The 19,188-nt window shown below is 38.1% G+C and overlaps 2 protein-coding genes across 2 annotated transcripts in view; one reads left to right on the forward strand and one right to left on the reverse strand.

Moving 5' to 3' along the window:
- The first annotated feature begins 545 nt into the window (after positions 1-545).
- On the forward strand, positions 546-10,425 carry clul1 (clusterin-like 1 (retinal)). The gene is made up of 8 exons (XM_028441375.1): positions 546-628; positions 1,973-2,094; positions 3,005-3,153; positions 3,251-3,421; positions 4,369-4,810; positions 6,619-6,741; positions 6,829-7,043; positions 10,243-10,425. The coding sequence occupies exons 2-8, from the start codon at positions 1,992-1,994 to the stop codon at positions 10,423-10,425; spliced, it is 1,386 nt and encodes a 461-aa protein (XP_028297176.1). The 5' UTR covers positions 546-628; positions 1,973-1,991.
- A 3,244-nt stretch (positions 10,426-13,669) lies between these two features.
- The window catches only part of yes1 (YES proto-oncogene 1, Src family tyrosine kinase), a 47,084-nt gene continuing 41,565 nt past the window's right edge, over positions 13,670-19,188 (reverse strand). Inside the window, exon 12 of the mRNA XM_028441373.1 lies at positions 13,670-15,014. Within this exon, the coding sequence (XP_028297174.1) occupies positions 14,806-15,014 (209 nt within the window). The 3' untranslated portion in view covers positions 13,670-14,805. The remainder of the gene's footprint in view (positions 15,015-19,188) is intronic.

Raw genomic sequence — 19,188 nt, forward strand, 5'->3', positions numbered from 1 at the left:
CAACCTGATGAAAAGTCTGCCATTGTTTTTCTTGCTAGCTTCCGGTAAAACTAAATACAGAACTTTCCTACTGCTGCTGCCACGCCTCCACAGTGAATACAGGTGCACACATTGCAGTTGAGAAAAAAACCAAAAAAAAAAACCAATAATAATAATAATAATAATAATAATAATAATAATAATAATAATAATAATAATAATATCACAAATATAATCCTGATATATACCAGAATCAAAGCTGATCCATGTATGTTTTCACATGACACTTTTCATTATTTTTGTTTTATTTGTGATCCAGCTGTGCACACAGTGTAACAGCACTTGTCTCAATCCCACAATTATTAACAATATGTCTGACTTCATATGATTAAATCTGCATTATTACGTCCTGTGTAAACAATATGATTCAGATTGTTGAACCTGGTGCGTAACGTGACTAAGCACTCTCTTGTGCAAAACAAGCCCTGCAGTCAGCTTGACACGGTTGGATTAATGCACCAAGCAAATACAATAATAGGATGAAGTGCATAAATAGACAGGAGCGAGTGAAGATAACCTGACGTGCAGAAAGTCATTACACTGCACTGTGGGCATCCCTGTGCACGGACACACTTTCTCTCCTCTGCTGGTGAGTTCCCTTTGTTGTGATTTCCTTTTCAATAGACCTCAGTCTATTTTTTATTATTCAGACATAGATTTAAATGTTAAGACTGGGGTTTGTGTTCCTGTTAAGTTGTAGCCGACTTAGTGTTAAATCTTGTGTGAAACAGCTTTGATGTGCCACACATTGTTACTTTAGGCCTCTGGAGGCTCTTATTGTAATTTATAAACTCTCCTTCACTGTTTAAACCTCAATTATGCAGGAAACATAAAACACGGGTGTTGCTTACCAAAGGGATTTTATAAAGCGTCTTTTAACTGCATCTTAAGCTCATAATGACTTTAGTCAAGTCAGAACATCCTCATTGATTTAAGATCCCAGCGGGGTGCCAACTTGTGTAACCCCAAGATTATTCTTATTTACTCTGTAAACAACGGCCTATCTCACTGTAGAGATTTTACGATAATTCTACTATTGCACCTTATCGGTTGTTAATGAACCTGCACCAGTTTTTGGGCTAAAATCTAAAGCAGAAAACTCCATGTGAGAAGATAAATGATTCATTTGTTGTTAAAAACTATTATATAGCACCTCCTTGTGGCTGACATAATCATTACATGTGTTAAAGGGTGACAAATCCTGACAACAAACATTTTATTCCTATTAGGGTTAGGGCAATGGTTAAGCAAGTTAGGAAAAATTATTAAAAAAACAAAAAAAAAACAAAAACAAAACAGGATTTGTCCACTTTTCTGATAAGATGTTAGAATTTGTCCATTTGGGATTTTGTCACGGATTCATTGTGAACATTTTAAAACTCACCAAAGTTAATATCAAAGGTTTTGGATCAATGCAAAGTTCTTGTTGATTTTTTTTTCTACTAGTTTTTGCTTTTTATTTATTGTCTGTCTTTTATTATTATTATTATTATTATTATTATTATTATTATTATTATTATTATTATTATTATTATTATTATTAAGCTGTTCAATTATATTGTACATACATTCATCATATTATACAACTAATTATATTCGTTTATATTCTTTACTATTTATAATCTACATTTTATACAATACTTACATAATAAATCATGTTGTTTCAAAGCTTTACACATCTCACATATGTTTTTTTTTTACCATTACCTTGCAAAAGTTTACATTTTTATGATAATGGTATTTTATTATTGTATTTAAATGAACATTGTCTGAAATAAGTAAATAAATAAATGTTAGTAATTAGTAAAAAAAAAAAAACAAACACGTCGGTGCTTTAGTATGTTGACATTGTACATAAAAAATTCATTGTTTGTGTGAAAATGCTTTTGTATTGATCTATATTTGAGGAATCTCTCCTTGTGTTTGCTTGTAGACCATCAGAAGGCCTCAGAATGAAGCTGCTGATTGGTTTGATGCTCCTCACGGCGACGCTGCCTGTCCTTCACTCTGTTCCAGCACAGCAACCAACAGGCATCACAGAGGACACCTTAAAACGTTAGAGAGCAAACACACCCCTGAGTTTTTATTCACTTTAACCTCTACTCTGTCCTCAGATTGGTTTAGGACTTTAGGCAGTGCGTCACTTTGTGTTGGATTAATGACAGACTTGGTGTAAGAGGAATCACTGCAAAGGTTCAACCATATGTTTAAAGAGAAACTAAACCCGAAAACCTTTTTTTTTTCTTCTTCTTCTGAAAATAAATGTTTTTGGGAATAAAGTAGTGTAGTTTATTGATCTTAATCCAACTATTGACATTTTTCCTCAAAGTACTTCAATTTGGTATATTTTGTTGTAAAATGTAAGAGTGAGTGCCCTCTATGGGTCGAAACCCTGCTATTACAGTCCAATTTTGCTATTGGCTGAGCTGGAGGCCGATGACGCTTTGGTGGCATCTTGCATCACGAACCACCACTGTTAGCCCCGCCCCTCCAATAAAAACTAGCACCTGTTGACTCTGCAATCTGTGGCGAGTAGGTTGGATCGAGACAGCTGTGAATAGAGAGCTATAGTGAGTATTGTGTTGCTAGTTAGCATAGCATAGATTGTTCTTTGTAGATTTAATAGTATAGACTGGGCGTGTCTTAACTGCTGCAGGAGCCCCGCCCATAATCAAGCCTCGACGGACGTCAGCCAAAATCTCTGGGCTATTCTTTAACTCTATCACCTGTTTGAGGATTTAGGTGCAAATCATTAAACAACAACAACAACAACAACAACAACAACAACAACAACAACAACTCAGTTTGAAAGTGTTTTACCCAACGATTAGCTTTTTTCCCCAGTGTTTAAAATGTACGGCCGGATTGGATGCTCAAAGGTTTACTTTGGTAGCCGTGCCTTAGGTTTACCACACACACTTTAGCAGGCTACATCTCAATATTTGTTTAACTTTGTTCCGTGTAGAATTGTCAGCTGACGGTGAGAAACTGGTGGATGAGGAGGTGAGGAGAGCACTGTATGGTGTAAAGCAGATAAAGGAGGTGATGTGGAGGAACGAGCAGAAACACGAACACCTGATGAAGTCTTTACGGTACAGCGGGGACAAGAAAAAGGTACAGTCAGCATCCACGGTCCTGAATGTTGGAAGGAAAAAAACTTAAAGAAAACAAATGATAAAAGTAACCTCACGATTGGGGTCTGTGGCACTAGGGGGCAGCCCAACTCTCACAGGAGGTGACAGAGAAGCTGGTGGAGGCCGAGGAGCAGTGCAAAGACTCCCTGCAGTCTGAATGGGAGGAGTGCAGGCCCTGTCTGGAGGATGCTTGTAAAACCTTCTACACCTCCACCTGCAAGAGAGGCTTCTCTGCTTTCCATGCAAAGGTATGAAGTAGGGATTGATCGATATGGGTTTTTTAGGGCCGATGCAGATACAGATTTTTTTTTTCCCATCAGCCTTAGCCGATGACCGATACGGACTGCAGATTTTCTTGAGCCGATATTTGGAGCCGATACTATTTTTGCTCCCTTAATTTACATCATAAAGAAATCACACAATGATGACAACAAATGGTACGAGTCTCAATTTTTAAAGGCAGTGGCTATCCGTACGGTTGCCATATCAATATACCGACATTCTATCTGTACGCAGCGCCCCTATTTGTCCAGTTTAGGTCATGTGATAGGTCATTCATTGGCTAGTGACTAAGACTAACCCTTACACTAACCCTAACCCTAAAAATTGTTGCGATATTGGGTTATAATCTAACCCTAACCCTTAGACGCTATGTACGTGTACTTCGGAAATCGTATCAATAGCGTCATGGGTTGTTCGTACGGCAACCGTACAAATAGACACTTTCATTTTTAAAAATTGAATATTTATTGAAGTTAACAAAGGTGAAATAGTCGGTCTATCACTAGTATGAAGACATGAGTACAGTTATGAAGTGATAAAATTGCATGTTTCTCATCTCTGTTTAGACCTAAAGCTACACAGGAATTTGAATATATAGCCTTATTCCATAAACTGGGATAAAATGTGGGACAGGGGCAGAAATATAAAAATTCTTCTTACTGCTCCTTTCCAATCATGAAAATGTTTAATTTGGACTGTGGTATTATTTGATGTACATTGGGAATCTATGCTGGTTTTCATTTTCAGGTAAGGAATAATGAAATAAAAAAATCTTCATCCTCAGGGGCCTGTTTTGGACACCCTCGTGCAAAATAACACAACTGTATAGCTTTAATATTAGTTTTAAGGGTTCAAAGACCAAGGTGTGATCTTCATTTCTGTCTGTCTTCCTCGTTTCAATGCTGGGTTTCAGGTGGGGAGTTTCTTCCAAAGAGTCTCCCAGCGCTTTGGTTCCCGTCAGTCCAGTGAGGAGTCCGGGGACATCCTCGTGAATCAGGGCCCCGACAGTTCCGATACAGACGTCACCAAGATCGAGGATTCCTTCAACAGCCTGGTTAGCAAAGTGGGCATGCTGGTGAACCGCAGCATCACACTGGTATCCATGATGAGAGGCAGGCTGGACAAAGCCCTGCAGAGTGCTTTCCTCAACGACACAGCAGGAACTCCCACCCAGGAGCCCACCGCCGACCCCTATGACCCCGGGAGAGACTCTGGCTTCCTGCAGGGCGTGGGCTTGGACGAGGTGCTGGAGTCCTTCTACGACTTTGGCAGGAGCGTGGTGGAAGAGTTTGGAGCCGTGGTGACTCAGGTGTTCGACGACGTTCACAAAGTAGCCGAGGAGAAGATGAAGAAAGGTAGGAGGTGTATTGTCATGAATTTGACGATACGATAGGATTCACGATTTGCACGTCACAATACGATATATCCCGATAGTAAACAATACGATGAACTGTACATTGCGATATCTATCTTTACAAGTCCAAAATGGTATCAAATTCAATTTTTTATAACTTGTGAGAACAAGTAAATAGTAACTGACTGTAATCCATATACCAATATCATAAACAAGTGCTATGTTTATCAAACTGTCAAATTACATTTTTCAAAAAAACTTTTGCTTTGACAACAGAGTCTGATTCTGTAAAGTACTTAAATTATTTAAAGTAACCACATACATCTATAAAAGTGTCCAGTATGTTTTATGAAAATAAAGTACATCAGCTTCCAACCTAAAATATATTGAGGAGTGAGGTAGTTTAACAAGGTTTGATGGAGTTCACTGACACATAGAGACCTGGCGTTTACGTGCTATGCTAATGTTAGCGCAATTTAGACATTTTTTGGAGAGATACGATAATAGCGCAGTGAAATATTGTGATATATTGTCAAATCGCTTTTTTCTTACACCTTTAGTCAGGGCTGGACTGGAACCAAAAAATGGCCCTGGCATTTTTGATAATAGCGGCCCACCACCATACGATACGCTTAAGCACACAACATACGAGATGATATATCTGCATATTCTAGTAACTAAACACCAAACCCAACTTTTTTCTGCTGAATACAAATGTATTTGGGTATGACCTTTGCTCAAGGTCATATTTAGGGTCAAGAACTCCTCAGAAAAGTGAACAAAGTGAGACCTCCATGCTCTCAGCAAGACGAATCGCAGCCAAAACAAAAATACTTTAAAATACTTTTTCCCCTATAACTTGGCCACTGGTACCATTGAACAACATTTCTTTTCAATATGTGACCTTGACCTTAACTCAAGGTTATATTTAAGGTCAAGAACTCCTCAGAAAAGTGAACAAAGTGAGACCTCCATCCTCTCAGTATGACAAAGCTCAGTCAAAACAAAATTGTCATTGCTATTTCAAATGTTTACTATTTTATGCCCACATTCTTGTCATTCTTGACTGTTTTGGCCCAATTTAGTCACTTTTCACTCTTTTCTTGCAACATTATTGCCAATTTTAGATGATGTTCTGCCACCTTTAACTCATTTTTGTCACTTTACTTACACTTTAATCATTGCCGGTGTTATGGCAAAAATTATTAGTTATGTTTATTAATATATTTACTCATATACCTTATTCCTTAAGCCTTAGGTTGTAACTTTCCATTGTGTGCTTCTCATGTCTTCAACTTTGCTTCTAGCTCTGGGTCAGGTCACCTTCTTAAAAACACATGAAATCTTCCCAAAACATACAAATCTCCAAGGATAGACACAGAGGCACCCTCTGTTCACATACTCACATGCTTACACACTTACATAGTCACACACACACGGTCACTAATTTTTGTCCCACTTTGTACTCTTTTTATTTATTTTAGAATTAAAATCATTTTTTATTAATTCACCAACTCTTCGGTCTGGTCTTCTTCACCCACCAACGCAGAGGGTGTCTTTACAAGCCAAAACGAGGTAACCTTCCTTTTTTCCACCGTAACACCGGTACTGACTTTATCTCCATCATCTCCCGATGCTGAGTCGGCCCTTAATCGCTCGTCTCCTGGCCCTGGCAGTGCCTGCCATAGAAGGCTTGAGTGGGTCTATCTTAAATTATTAGATATACCAAAAAGCAAAAACAAACGTGACCTATTCATGATTACAGCGTGATATGGAAAGGTCCAGCTAATAGTGTTTTTGTTTATTCAGCGAGAAAGAGCTTCCCCCGTTTCCTGCAGAACAGAATGTTGTGCAGAAGTCTTCGCAAACAGACCTCAGAGTGTTGGAGGCTACAGAACCAGTGCGAGGTCTGCCAGGGGGCTCTGCTCACAGGTGAAGCCCCGCCTCTACATTCACCAAAATAAAACACATCATTTTCCCCGCTTGGCATTGATTAACTCGATTTCCTCTCATCTTCAGAATGCCCCAGTGTTCGAGAGCTGCATGTGGAGCTGGATGAGGTCTCCCAGCTGCTGGACATCTCCAAAGGGCAGTACAACGAGATCTTGTCCATCGTCCAGCAGCACACCGACCAAACGGTCAACTGGCTGAGCAACATGGCGGCTGAGTTCAGTTGGGTGACTCAGGCTTTTAGCAACAACAGCACGGCTCAGAACGTCTTCCGCGTCACCCTGGTGAGTGAGGATGAAAGGGGGTCACCACAAGAGTGTGTGAGGGGGTCAGATAGACAAAGATAGACAAGAAGGTTGTTGAGTTACAACAAGAACCAGTGAGTTTTTGTTAGATTTCAAAGATTTATGAGGCACTCGGAGGCAATCTTAAAAAGCCGTTAATAAGGTTTGAGCTGTAGAAACATTAGAAAGTTGTCCTACGCCACACGTGTGAAACTCATGATCCGTGGGCCAAATCAGGCCCTTTAGAGCATCCGATTCGGCCCACAGGAGAAAGTGAGTGAGAAAACATGAATTAATGTGTAAATTATCAAATAATTCAGTTGTAAATTGTTGCTGAAAGAACTGTGAATTTTTTCAAAACCTTGCATTTTTTCTCATTATTCCACAAAATCTTCCAAAACGAAAAACTAATTGGTCAAACAATTATTTAATCAAAGGACATTTAAATATCTGTAACTTTTTGCTTAGATATTGCTGATGTCTTCCATATTTTATGCTTACTTCATTTATAACTGGAAGGTCAAACTTGGGCACATTAATGTTGAAATTGTTCGTTTTCCTACATAAAACCTGCGGCCCACTTGTGGTCGAACTGGTCCGTATTTGGCCCTGGTACTGAAATGAGTTTGACACCCGTGTCCGACATGTGTCAGTTAACATGGCCTTCGTCGGGGCAGGTATAGTTAATCTTCACAGCTGCAGCTTATAATGAATCAGAAAGTCATGTGATCAGAAATGTCACATGATCACTTAGATTAAAAAAAAGACAATTTCAGAGAACAGTGACAAAAAAAAAACAAAAAAAAAAAACTACTTTCACACAAGTACATGTCACGATAAGAGAAATATACCAACTGGAAGAAGGAAAATGTTAAGATTAAATAGCCAAAAAATCAAGTACCTTAATTATTGTAAGTAATATATACATATATATATAAATATACACACACTTATACAAATGTATGTACACACATACCTTCATATACTGTATCTAGACAGTTAAAGGAAAGGAGATAAATCAAGTTTGCCATTTAAGAAGCTTGAGTAGCTTCTAAAGGATAAGAATAACTCTTTTTGTAGGAGTTTCTCAGTGACTTTTTGTTAGTTTGCATGTTCTCCCTGGGTTTGCATTGCTTTTCCTCCAGTACTTTACTTCATTGCATTTAGTGACTTTTATTGTTTCTCTGTGTCTGTAAAAAGAAAGAGAAAAACCTGACCATAGTCAACTTGACTGCTGTGGATTCGTCCCCTGTTCCCACACAGATGATTGTAAAGGCTACAGCTTGTTATCAGGCTTTCTGCACAGCTGCATTGATGACACCATCATTATATGAGCAGGGAGACATCTAGAACATGCAGGACAGGAGCTCTCTAGGACAGGACTTGGGCAGCCCTGACGTGAAATATTTAAAGATGGGATTTACATGATGTAAGCTTCCTTATGTGTCTACATATGGAGAGCAGCATATTCCATAAACCTTAACTTCAGGAAAAACCCTTTTCATGGAAGCTCAAGTTTTCGGCAGCCTTTTTCTAAAGTATGAACTAAAACCAAGAGTATTTATTTTGCTGTCCACTGCCAAGCATCAGACAATGCCCCGATGCTCGTTCTCTAACTTGGATGCGTTTTTGCACCTAGTTAAAAAAAACAATAATGTATAAATATATATATATATAAATCTCGATAATTTCATTTCAAATAAAGTCTGACCAGAAAAACTATTGTAGGTTAAATGTGATGATCCAAATGCCACACAGGCACATTTATTAACAAACAGCTGCACAATATGTGCCACGTTAGTCTTTTTCTCCTCAAGGGGACAGCACGTGTGAGTGAGTTCTGTAGTGTAGCTTGTTATGGAGAAGGTCTGGGTTAGAACGCATATCTGCAGTAATCCATTTAACTGTGCTTTCCATGCTGTTCTGAAAAGTAACGTAAGCAGTGAGTCCTAAAACAAATATTTTAATACACAATAACACACACACACACACACACATATATATATATGGAAGTTTTTTTCTGTGTCTCTTCTCTATGGTAGTATGTAGGATGTACATGACATGAATGTGTGTAATTCATTTTCCCACTGGGTTTTTTTTTTTAGTTTTTCTTGCCAAAGGAGGGTCTAAGGCATGGGTCTGCAACCTTTACTCTCAAAAGAGCCATTTTGCCTCATCTCGCCTGAATTAAAGTCCTTCCGGAGCCGAAAAAAATACCTTTTTAATGAGGACAACATAGTGGATAAAATTCTATACAGTTAAAATTATATTGGATGATGTTATGTAAAAATATCTATTTTTTAGACAATGTATTTGAAGGGCTACAAAAAATAACACATTTCTTGCCACATATCAAGCATGCATATTAAGCCGGCATGTTGGCAGTTCAATTAATCCGTCCCCACACAATTAAAATGTATATTTACATCCAGAATAGTCTTTTAGTTGATTCAGTTATTTTACCTGGGATTTAAAACTTAAGGTGCAGAGAAAGTTAATGTTCTGTAGATGTTTCAGGAGGTGAAGTATAGGAAGGTGGCAGTTATTGTGCAATGTGATTTATTTTTAGGTTGACAAATCATTGTATCGTGATTTTATTTGGTGTCAAAATCATTCGTCATTATTACCCTCTGTAAGAAAATAATTATTTATTTCAATAGTTTTGAAAGCTATCGGGAGCCATTGCAAAAGAGTCAAAGAGCCACATGAGGCTCCAGAGCCGCAGGTCTAAGGACAGGGGATGCTCCATTTATTATCTACTTTATATACCAATTTATCATGCACGTGTCCCATAGAAATAAACCAGAGATATCGCACACGCTATTTTACTTTACACCCGCAAATATATCCCTTTATCAAACTAGAGTACAGAGTATGTACATCCAACCTTCAAACACATACTCATTTGGCCATAATTGACAACTATATGAATACATACTTCAGACAAGCACTGTATTAGTATATATAAAGTCATAAAACGAAAGATTTGGCCACAATGTTGAAAAAAGCTGCAGAATCCTGGAACTTTTGGTAACAACTGATATAAAGTGTGAACAACTGATAATGCTAAAGTGACTTAACAGATACAGTACCCCCAAAGGGTTCATTGTACCCCGCCAAAAGAAAACCACTCAGTAAATGTTTCAGTAAACTGGTGCAGACTGGTGTGTTTATTGTAGTTACTGTTTCTACACTACAGGTGGCGCCAGAGAGCCAGGATGAGCAGAACAATCCTCTGACTGAGACCAAAGTGGAGGTGAACATCCTGAACTCTCCTCCTCTCCTCCTCACTGTTCCCAGTGGACTGGAGCTCCAGGACCCAGCCTTCATCCAGTATGTGATCCAGGAGGCTCTGGACAAGTACAAGGAGATGCTCAGGTGAGAACTTAGACCTGCATTAACTCACTGACTACACTGTAGGTAGTAAATAAACTAGTTAGAAAATCCAGCCAATGTTTACATTGTAATAAGAATATATAGGTAAAAAAAAAAAAGAGCCATTAAAAATGAGCAGATTTTTGCGTTGATTTAGTTTTTCAAAAATGATAAACAAACTCAAACACCTAAACATATAAATGACCAAAGAAAAAAAATCTTAAATGACAAAACCAAAATTAATATAATATATAAATGATATGTGTACTTTTGCAAATAAATGGTTTAAAGCCCCTACATCAGACATCGGCCCCCGAATGAAATACACAAAGTGGCTAGAAAATACACAAAAGGACAACACAAATATACTGAATGGCTTTAAAGAAAATACACAAAGTAATTCAAAAACACATGACAAAAAAAAAACAAAAATGTAAAATGCCAGAAAACTAAACAATACTCCGAAAACAATCAAAATATAAAAAAAACTAAAAAAAATATAAAAAAAACTCCTGTAGTACACAAATATCTCCAGAAATACACTAAACAACCATAAAAATACACAAAATGACAAGAAAATACACAAAAGGACAACATGAACATACTAAATGGCATAAAAAATACACACGGTGAATTAAAAAACACTCACCTAAAATATAAAATGGCAAAAAAACCATAGAAAAAAACTAAACTCCAAAAACACACAATAAGACAACAAAAAGAAACAAATTAACAACAAAAACACTCAAGATGACTTAAAAACAATCAAAATCACAAGAGAAAACTCCTAAAATACACTAAATAACTTAAAAATACAAATAAATATTCACTAAACTAAGCTTTTCTTTCCTGTTGTAATGCTCAGATTGTTCATTATTTTAAATGTTGATAATGTAGCCCTTGGATCAGTAATACTAAACAGGTTTTAGATATCCTAAAGTTTGCATGCTTTTAATTAAATATCAAAAGTAGATGTTTTTGTTGCATTTTGCTTTTAAAATGAAATTTGCATTATAACTAATATTTGTAAGAAGACAAAGTTCATAAAATATTATAAATTGAATTAAAATATATGGAAAAATACAGTAATACTTGACAGACTTTTTGTGGAAAACTCACAAACAGCTTTCCAGAGTATTTTAAAGGTACAGCATTGTCACAAAAATGCTCATCTTTTTTGTTTTGTTATAAACACTGTAAAAGCCCTGTTTGGCTATGTTCATATTCAGCTTTGAAGCAAATAAACACGATTCAAATGTTGCAACATTTCAAATATTAAAATGACCTTTTTGTATTTCTTTCTTTCCAGATTCAAGAATGCGTAAAACTGCAGTTCCCTCATTCCTCAGCACTTCCGTAGTCGTGGTTGGATTTGAAACAAGAGACGTTTGTTCAGTAAAACTTTATTTTCTTCTGTACAAAATCATATTAGTCCCCATCCTCCGCGTGTTCGTGTCCCCAGCTTTAGAATGGAACAGAGGAAGGAGAATAACCTCTTTTATCAATAACGTGCATCCGGAGAGGAAGTGGTCGTACCTACAGGGCTGTAATCACTGGACCCCCGTCTTTTCACAATAAAGGGCTGCAAAAGGAGTTTCCTTTCGACTCGTTTGGTTCCTTAGGATTCTATTCTATGGAAATAGCTACATGGATCTACAACAGGAGCCTCAATCTATGCATGCATCAACTGGTTCGCTTGCCAAGATGATCAGAAATAGAAGACTTGTAATGTTTCTAATGAAATGCATTCATTTGAACTGCTTTCCAGGGAAGTCTAGTCGACTATTTGCCATTCGAGATCTGCTCATCATGTCCAATCAGACCAGTTAATAAGAACACAACGCCCTTTGGTCTATTCACTTTTGATTATGGGCACAACTTCCTGTGGAGGAGGACGAAGCACTTACACAGTGGTCAATAAACTACAACACCCCTCCATTATTTAGTGGAATATTGTTAGTGGGTATTATAAAACAATCCAGGCTTATTAGTAGGGATGCAATGATATCAAAATTTCACAGTATGATATCGTCATCGTATTAAGGCCACGGTATTATTGCAGTATTGTCCAAAAAAAAAAATAAAAAAAAATGCAACAGTGTGGAACATTAAGTGTTAGGAATGTTAAGAATAAACACATTTACTGTTATTGGAAAATCATAACACTCAAATGTTCTAATCGTATTTATTCAGTCCCTCCAGAGTTTGGCAGCAAATGTGTGATTGTTTAGGCCTAAATTGCCTGATTTTGCAGCAAAAGTTGTTGCATTTTAAAACTTTATTGTTTGCAGTAACTTTGCATAAACTGGTCAATTTGAATAAAAATAAAAAATAAATAATTGCCTCTGAATTCTCTCGTCCCAATAAAGTTAAGGACTCTGATTTTCAAACATTTAACAACATATCAATAATTTCCATCACATTTTAAAGGTTTATACTGCAGGGAATATTAAACAGAGGATAAGTTAAATGTAATACATGGCTTTTCCTGTGAAAAGCTCCTCAACATATACTCCTTAATATATACAGTATATATAATGGTTTGTGACACACGCTTGCAGCTATTTTGCTCAGTGAAGTCGTATTGGCTGTTGTGGCCCATTCTGTGACCAGACTAAATGGTGACTGCAGTCAGTGCAGCAGAGCCACCATTACCCGCTGGCTCCACTAGCTGATGGTAGCTGACACAAAGCAGCTTGAGTGTGAGTTTACTCACCGACCTAAACCATGTCGTGCCACCGGATCAACCAGAACGACCATCTGGTTGGGTCACAGAATTTGGCACAACACCTGTCTGTAGAGTCATTGTGGCTGCTGTGATACACTGTTTGTCAGATTGGTCAAAATGAGTGAAATGTTGCGGTGATTGACAGGACCTTGCAGAATTCGCAGAGATTGGCTCAATTTACAACATAGACTGGCCAGACTGGCTCACTCACTAACGTGTCAAACTCAAGGCCCGGGGGCCAAATTTGGCCCGTTTGAGAAAGTCAAAAAAAAAAAAAAAAAAAAAAAAAACATTTTGTAAATGACCAACTCATTTAGTTTTAGATATCTCAGCCACTCCAAATAGAAAAAAATTAACTAAAATTCACAATATATGCAGATCCTGTTGGGACTGATATACTCACATACTTTATCATTTATATGTCATTTATACATGGAAGTGCAAACCAGGGCTCATTAATGTTGAATTTGCTCTTTTTCCCACCTAAGATCTGTGGCCCACTTAAGCTCAAACTGGTCCATATTTGGCCCCTGAACTTAAATTACTTGACACCCCTGCATTAGCGCCAGACAAAAAATAAAGTGTCTATTTGTACGGTTGCTGTACGGACAATCCCCGGTGCTATTGGTACAATTATTGAAGTACATGTACGTAGCGTCTAAGGGTAAGGTAGTCTTAGTCACGTGACCTAAACTGGCCAACTAGGGGCGCTGCGTACGAACAGAATGTCGGTATATTGATACGGCAACCGTACGGATAGTCACTGCCAACAACAAACTATAATGGCGGAAGTAATCAGAGTTCTTGTATGATACCGTCACATACCACAGCATTATTGCAAGAACTTTGAAACCAAGATACCGCGGTGATTACAATACCGTTACATCCTTAGTTGTTATTAATGCCATGAAAATAAAAAACGGTTTAATTATAAGTGTGTAGCTTATATTCAGGGCTTTTATTGTGGAAGGCTAAAAGAGGAAGTGGGTGTTTTAATGTGCTTTAATCCAACAAAAGCCTCATCCTTTATTATTACCTATTGCACAGGAAGTTGCACCCATATTTCTGGAAGTGGCAGCACATTGTGTAAATCTAATCCTCTCTAATCACTCTCTACCACGAGATTTGCTGTCGATGCAAAGCGAGCAGAAGAAAACTGTTTAAAAAAATAATCTTCACAGCTGAGGTGTCCACTCCGTTTAGAAAAAGGTGAAAACTGTTCTTGTAAATTATCAAAATACCTCTTCAGATTTTCAACACAAAGTCGGCAAAAGCATAGAAAACGTTCATGTGAAGAGTCGCACACTTGGCTCCCAGTCTGGAAGATCTCGCCTGTTAAAAATACTCTCTTATTCACAAGCCCTCTGCCGTACAGCTGCAGCACTTACCCGACAACCCCCCACAGGTGTTGGTCACTTGGAATTAAACTCATGTACGTATAAAAATCCACTATCAAAGATTAAAACAACAAAGGGGAGAATCGAAGAAGAGAGCGGGAAAGTACCGTTGGAGAAAAAAAGCACAAAAAAAAAAAAAAAAAAAACGGTGAAAAAAATCTGCTCATTGCCATAATTTAGCTCGTTTGTGATCACAGTGTTGAGGCCAGTTCATAGACGGTGGTCAGCAGCGTCTCACAGAGTCTGCACCGCGTCTCCCAAACTACAGGTTGTCCCCGGGCTGGTACTGGGGCTCCGTGGCGGTGAAGTAGTCCTCCAGGAAGGACTGGATGTACTCGAAGGTGGGCCTCTCGTCAGGCTCCCTCTTCCAGCAGTGCCTCATCATCTCGTGCAGCGACTCCGGGCAGCCTTGAGGGCAGGGCATGCGGTAACCTCGCTCCACCTGCTCCAGCACCTCCCGGTTCACCATGCCTTCAAAATAAAAGCACAAGGAGAGAAGAATGAGGAGAAATCCCACCCAAAAATGGAAATGTGAACATTTCCATCCTTCACCTTGGACTCTTTAATCACCGCAAAGTACTCAAAGAGGTTCTCTACCTTGTACAGAGTTCCTACTAGGGCTGGAACGAGATACAAAGTTCATGAGATGACGCAATATATGATACTGGGCTAACGATAACTATATGATGATGACATTTTTGTAAAAAAGGAAAAATTACAAAAAAAATTCAGTTTGAAAAATACATTTTATTCAACGTTAACCATGGGCATATTTACCCATGGTTATTATTTTCAACCAAATAATAATAATAATAATAATAACAATAACAATACTAACTAATAATGAACTAATAATAATGAAAATAAATGGAAAAGGGGCGCACGGTGGATTAGTGGTTAGCACGTCCACCTCACAGCAAGAAGGTCCTGGGTTCAAGCCCTGGGTGGACACTTGGGTCCTTTCTGTGTGGAGTTTGCATGTTCTCCCCGTGCTGCGTGGGTTTCCTCCGGGTACTCCGGCTTCCTCCCACAATCCAAAAACATGACTGTATGGTTGATTGGAGTCTCTAAATTGCCCATAGGAGTGAATGAGAGAGTGAATGGTTGTCTGTGTCTGTGTTGCCCTGTGATGGACTGGCGCCCTGTCCAGGGTGTACCCCCGCCCAGCGCCCTATGAGAGCCAGAGATTGGCACCGGCAGACCCCCGCGACCCTGATAAACGGGAATAAGCGGGTATGAAAATGGATGGATGGATAAATGGAAAAAAATAGATAGATAGATACATACATACATAAATAAATGTCATTCATGTCATTTCAACAAATCTTCGGGGGGGGGGGGGGGGGTCAATTTTCATGCATCTTTGTTTTTCTTCCATTTTCGGCTTCCAATAGCTCAGGAACTACACCACATAGAAAACGGTATTTTGGTATAGTAATACAGCTCCACCTGCTCCACCTACTCTCTCTGAATAGTGAAAACCCAATAAAACAAATGATTATGAGACACAGAGGCAATAAGCTACAATGACATTATGCCAAGGATTCTCAATATCCGCGAGTGGTGTAATAACCCAAAGTTGGGGTCAGAAATAAAAATGAAGTCGTCGCATAAAAAAAATATTTTTTTAGAACCCAAGAAAGAGTAACCTTTAGACTATAAACTCAAACAGAGATCAGATTTATTCTTCCCACATTCAGTTATGGGCCAAAGAAACCAATGTACTGTATATACAGTATGTGACTAATCATTAGGGATTTGAAGAGTCTATGTGCATAGGTCAAAGCTGATTAAATTACAGGGAGCTGAGGCAAGGGGGGCTGACATGTCCACCAGATAGTATGTATAGCAGTAGGTGGAGCTGTATTACTATACCAAATTCCAGTTTTCTATGTTATGTAGTTCCCGAGTTATTGGAAGCAAAAAATGGAAGAAAAATAAAGATTCAGGAAAATGGACACATACCCTCCTCACTAAATGTGCCATATCTCCAAAAGTATTAATCCAATCAAACAAAAAACTATTCACCATGTGTATTGAATAATCACGAACCAATTGGTAAAAATGTCATCATTTTTTCAGACCAAAGTGTGTGAAATGACATGAAATGAACCAAATAAAAAATAATAAACAATAACACAAATGAGACTAATTTTTCCCATTTAAAGTCTTCCTATCTATGAGCATGAACTTTTTTTTTTTTTTTTAACATCAAACTAATGCAGTCTGCACAGCCCAGATTTCAGATATCAACCTGTTCCGTTTCAACAACATTAGCATGTTGACATTCTGTGGCAGTAAATGAGACCTGTCAACACTGTCTATGTTTCCTGCTTTAAAAAGACACGCTCACATGTTGGAACAGCTGTAGCACAGGCACAGATGGAAAGGTTTGCTTCACCCCCTTTGCTAAAATCACAACACCACTTATTCCATTGACAATATTAGGGTGTCCCGATCCGATATTGATATCGGTCCAATATCAGCCTGAAAACGAATATCGGATTAAAATTTCAGAATTTCCATTTTTTTTAATTTATTATATTTATTCAATTGTAGAATACTGCAGATATTATGTTGAAGGGTAAAATTCATGTAACCAATTGGTTAATAACAAGTGGGTCAGTTTTTCTCATACCTACTGTTGCTGACTATTGTTCTCTGTTTGAGTGACATCACTCACATTTTTATTTTTTTATTAAAAAAAATTGGCCCATACGCAAGGTTGCAATATCGGTATCATATCGTAAATGAAAAAGTTGTATCGGGTCATCCCTAGATAATATTCAACAATTTTATATCGCAATATCCTGCCACGTGATATTTCATCCCAACCACTTCCTACACAGACATATCGGTAAATAAACAAAATCTAAATATTTGTGACATTTGAACAAATAGATGTGTATCATGCCTACTGTGTGCTTTCAACAAGCAGTTTAGCTTAGTTTTTGTTTTTTCGCCTTGTGTTGGAAAATAGAACAGAGGTAACAGTCTTGGAAAAAAAATTATTATTATTTTTTTCCATATATTAGTTTCTAGGGGTGTCCCGATCCAATATCAATATTGGATATCTGTCTGATATTAGCCTGAAAAATAATATCGAATTCAAATTTCTGAATTCTCCGATATTTTTTTTTCGTGTGTGTTTAGCTCTGCAGAAAACCTGCCGACAAGCAGCAAAATATGCAGGACGGCTGCTTTCCAACATTTGTGACCTCTTGTCTATGGGTTTATGTGTGGATCACATGACTGGTTACAGTTAGCACTTCTTCCTCATTGCATGAATGCGTGGGTGATTTGTAGAGCTTTTAGTCGACTAATTGGTCGATGCCGTCGTGGTTGACCAAGATTTTCATTGGTCGACCAGCAATGGTATCAGTTTCAATACTGTTTAAAAAAAAATTGCAATGCACTTATATAGGTGATTAGGATTAATAATCAAATATAATGTATTTAATGCCTAAACATGATGTCCAGCAACAGCTGTGTGAGTGAGTGCTGCACTGCTGTCCTCAGATCAGAGCAGAGAGGGAACAAATAAAGACAGGCTTGAAGCACAAGCATCCACTGTTGAATCAATCCTATTTCTGCACAAGAACATGGATTATCCTTATATTTGATACGTGAATTATGTAAATAGATCCAGTACAGTCTCTGATGCCGGTGCGCTGATCTGATGTTGACATTAACAGTTATTATTAATAAAAGCAGGCTTACCACTAAAACAAATGTAAATATGTCATTTGTATGAGGGAAAAAATAGGTTTTAATTGTCGGTTTCAGGTCGAGTTGTGATATAAACACCTAATGTCTGTCAGACCTGTAGCTTTCACTTTTGCTTTGTCGGGTTTTGGTCAAAGCATAAATAAGGTTCATATCAGAAATGGTCTGTGTTTAAAAGCAAATCAGCACCACAAAACGCCAAAACTAAATATTTCTCTCTTTTTTCCCCCTTTCTCCTCGTCCTCCTCTGCACCTGCTCATTCATTCTCCTTTTTCTTTTTTTTTTTTTTAATAATCGCTACGTGTGCCATAGTCTTGGTCGACCAACTATTTCCTTGGTTGACTACAGCCCTAGTGATTTGATTATTCATGCTCTCATGTAGCAGAAGCACAGACTTTCTGCTGCTGGGCTGTGGAATTAATCACTTCTTCAGAACTTTATTTCCTCATAAGGCATTTGTCCCTGACTTCTTTTTTTATTTGAAAGCATACTGTAAGAGTGGCAACTTCCACTTGATTCACACTAATATTATTCTGCATGTGAGAAAAAAAGTGAAGCATATTCTGCAGTTATCCTCATGCAATGATGAACACAACAGGCTTGTCACACTAACGTGACTGTTAAACCTTTCAAAAATAAGAGAAAAACAGGCCAACGGTGAGTTTAGTGGGGCTCCTGGGGACACAAAAATATAACTGCAGAGGGAGCGGATGTCAGCGGCTGACAGAAGGAGAGCTGCTGATGAAAGCCGAGCTGAGAGCTGGATCATCACTTCCACTGAGGATCAACGTCAGCACAGCATTGTTGAAAAGGAGGATTTTAAATAGAGACGCCTGAAAGTGCTTGCAGACTGTTTCTAATAACTTTCCCTAAAGTTAGGAAGTGGGAATACACGTGGGAAGCAGATCTCTCCGTAAG

Source organism: Gouania willdenowi, unplaced genomic scaffold (genome assembly GCF_900634775.1).
Source record: "Gouania willdenowi unplaced genomic scaffold, fGouWil2.1 scaffold_228_arrow_ctg1, whole genome shotgun sequence".
Lineage (NCBI taxonomy): Eukaryota > Metazoa > Chordata > Actinopteri > Blenniiformes > Gobiesocidae > Gouania > Gouania willdenowi.

Coding starts and splice junctions, on each gene's coding strand:
- clul1 (XM_028441375.1), top strand. CDS start 1,992: ATGAAGCTGCTGATTGGTTTGATGCTCCTCACGGCGACGCTGCCTGTC. Junction 3,154..3,250: donor ACAGCGGGGACAAGAAAAAG/GTACAGTCAGCA, acceptor CTGTGGCACTAG/GGGGCAGCCCAACTCTCACA. Junction 4,811..6,618: donor CGAGGAGAAGATGAAGAAAG/GTAGGAGGTGTA, acceptor TTGTTTATTCAG/CGAGAAAGAGCTTCCCCCGT.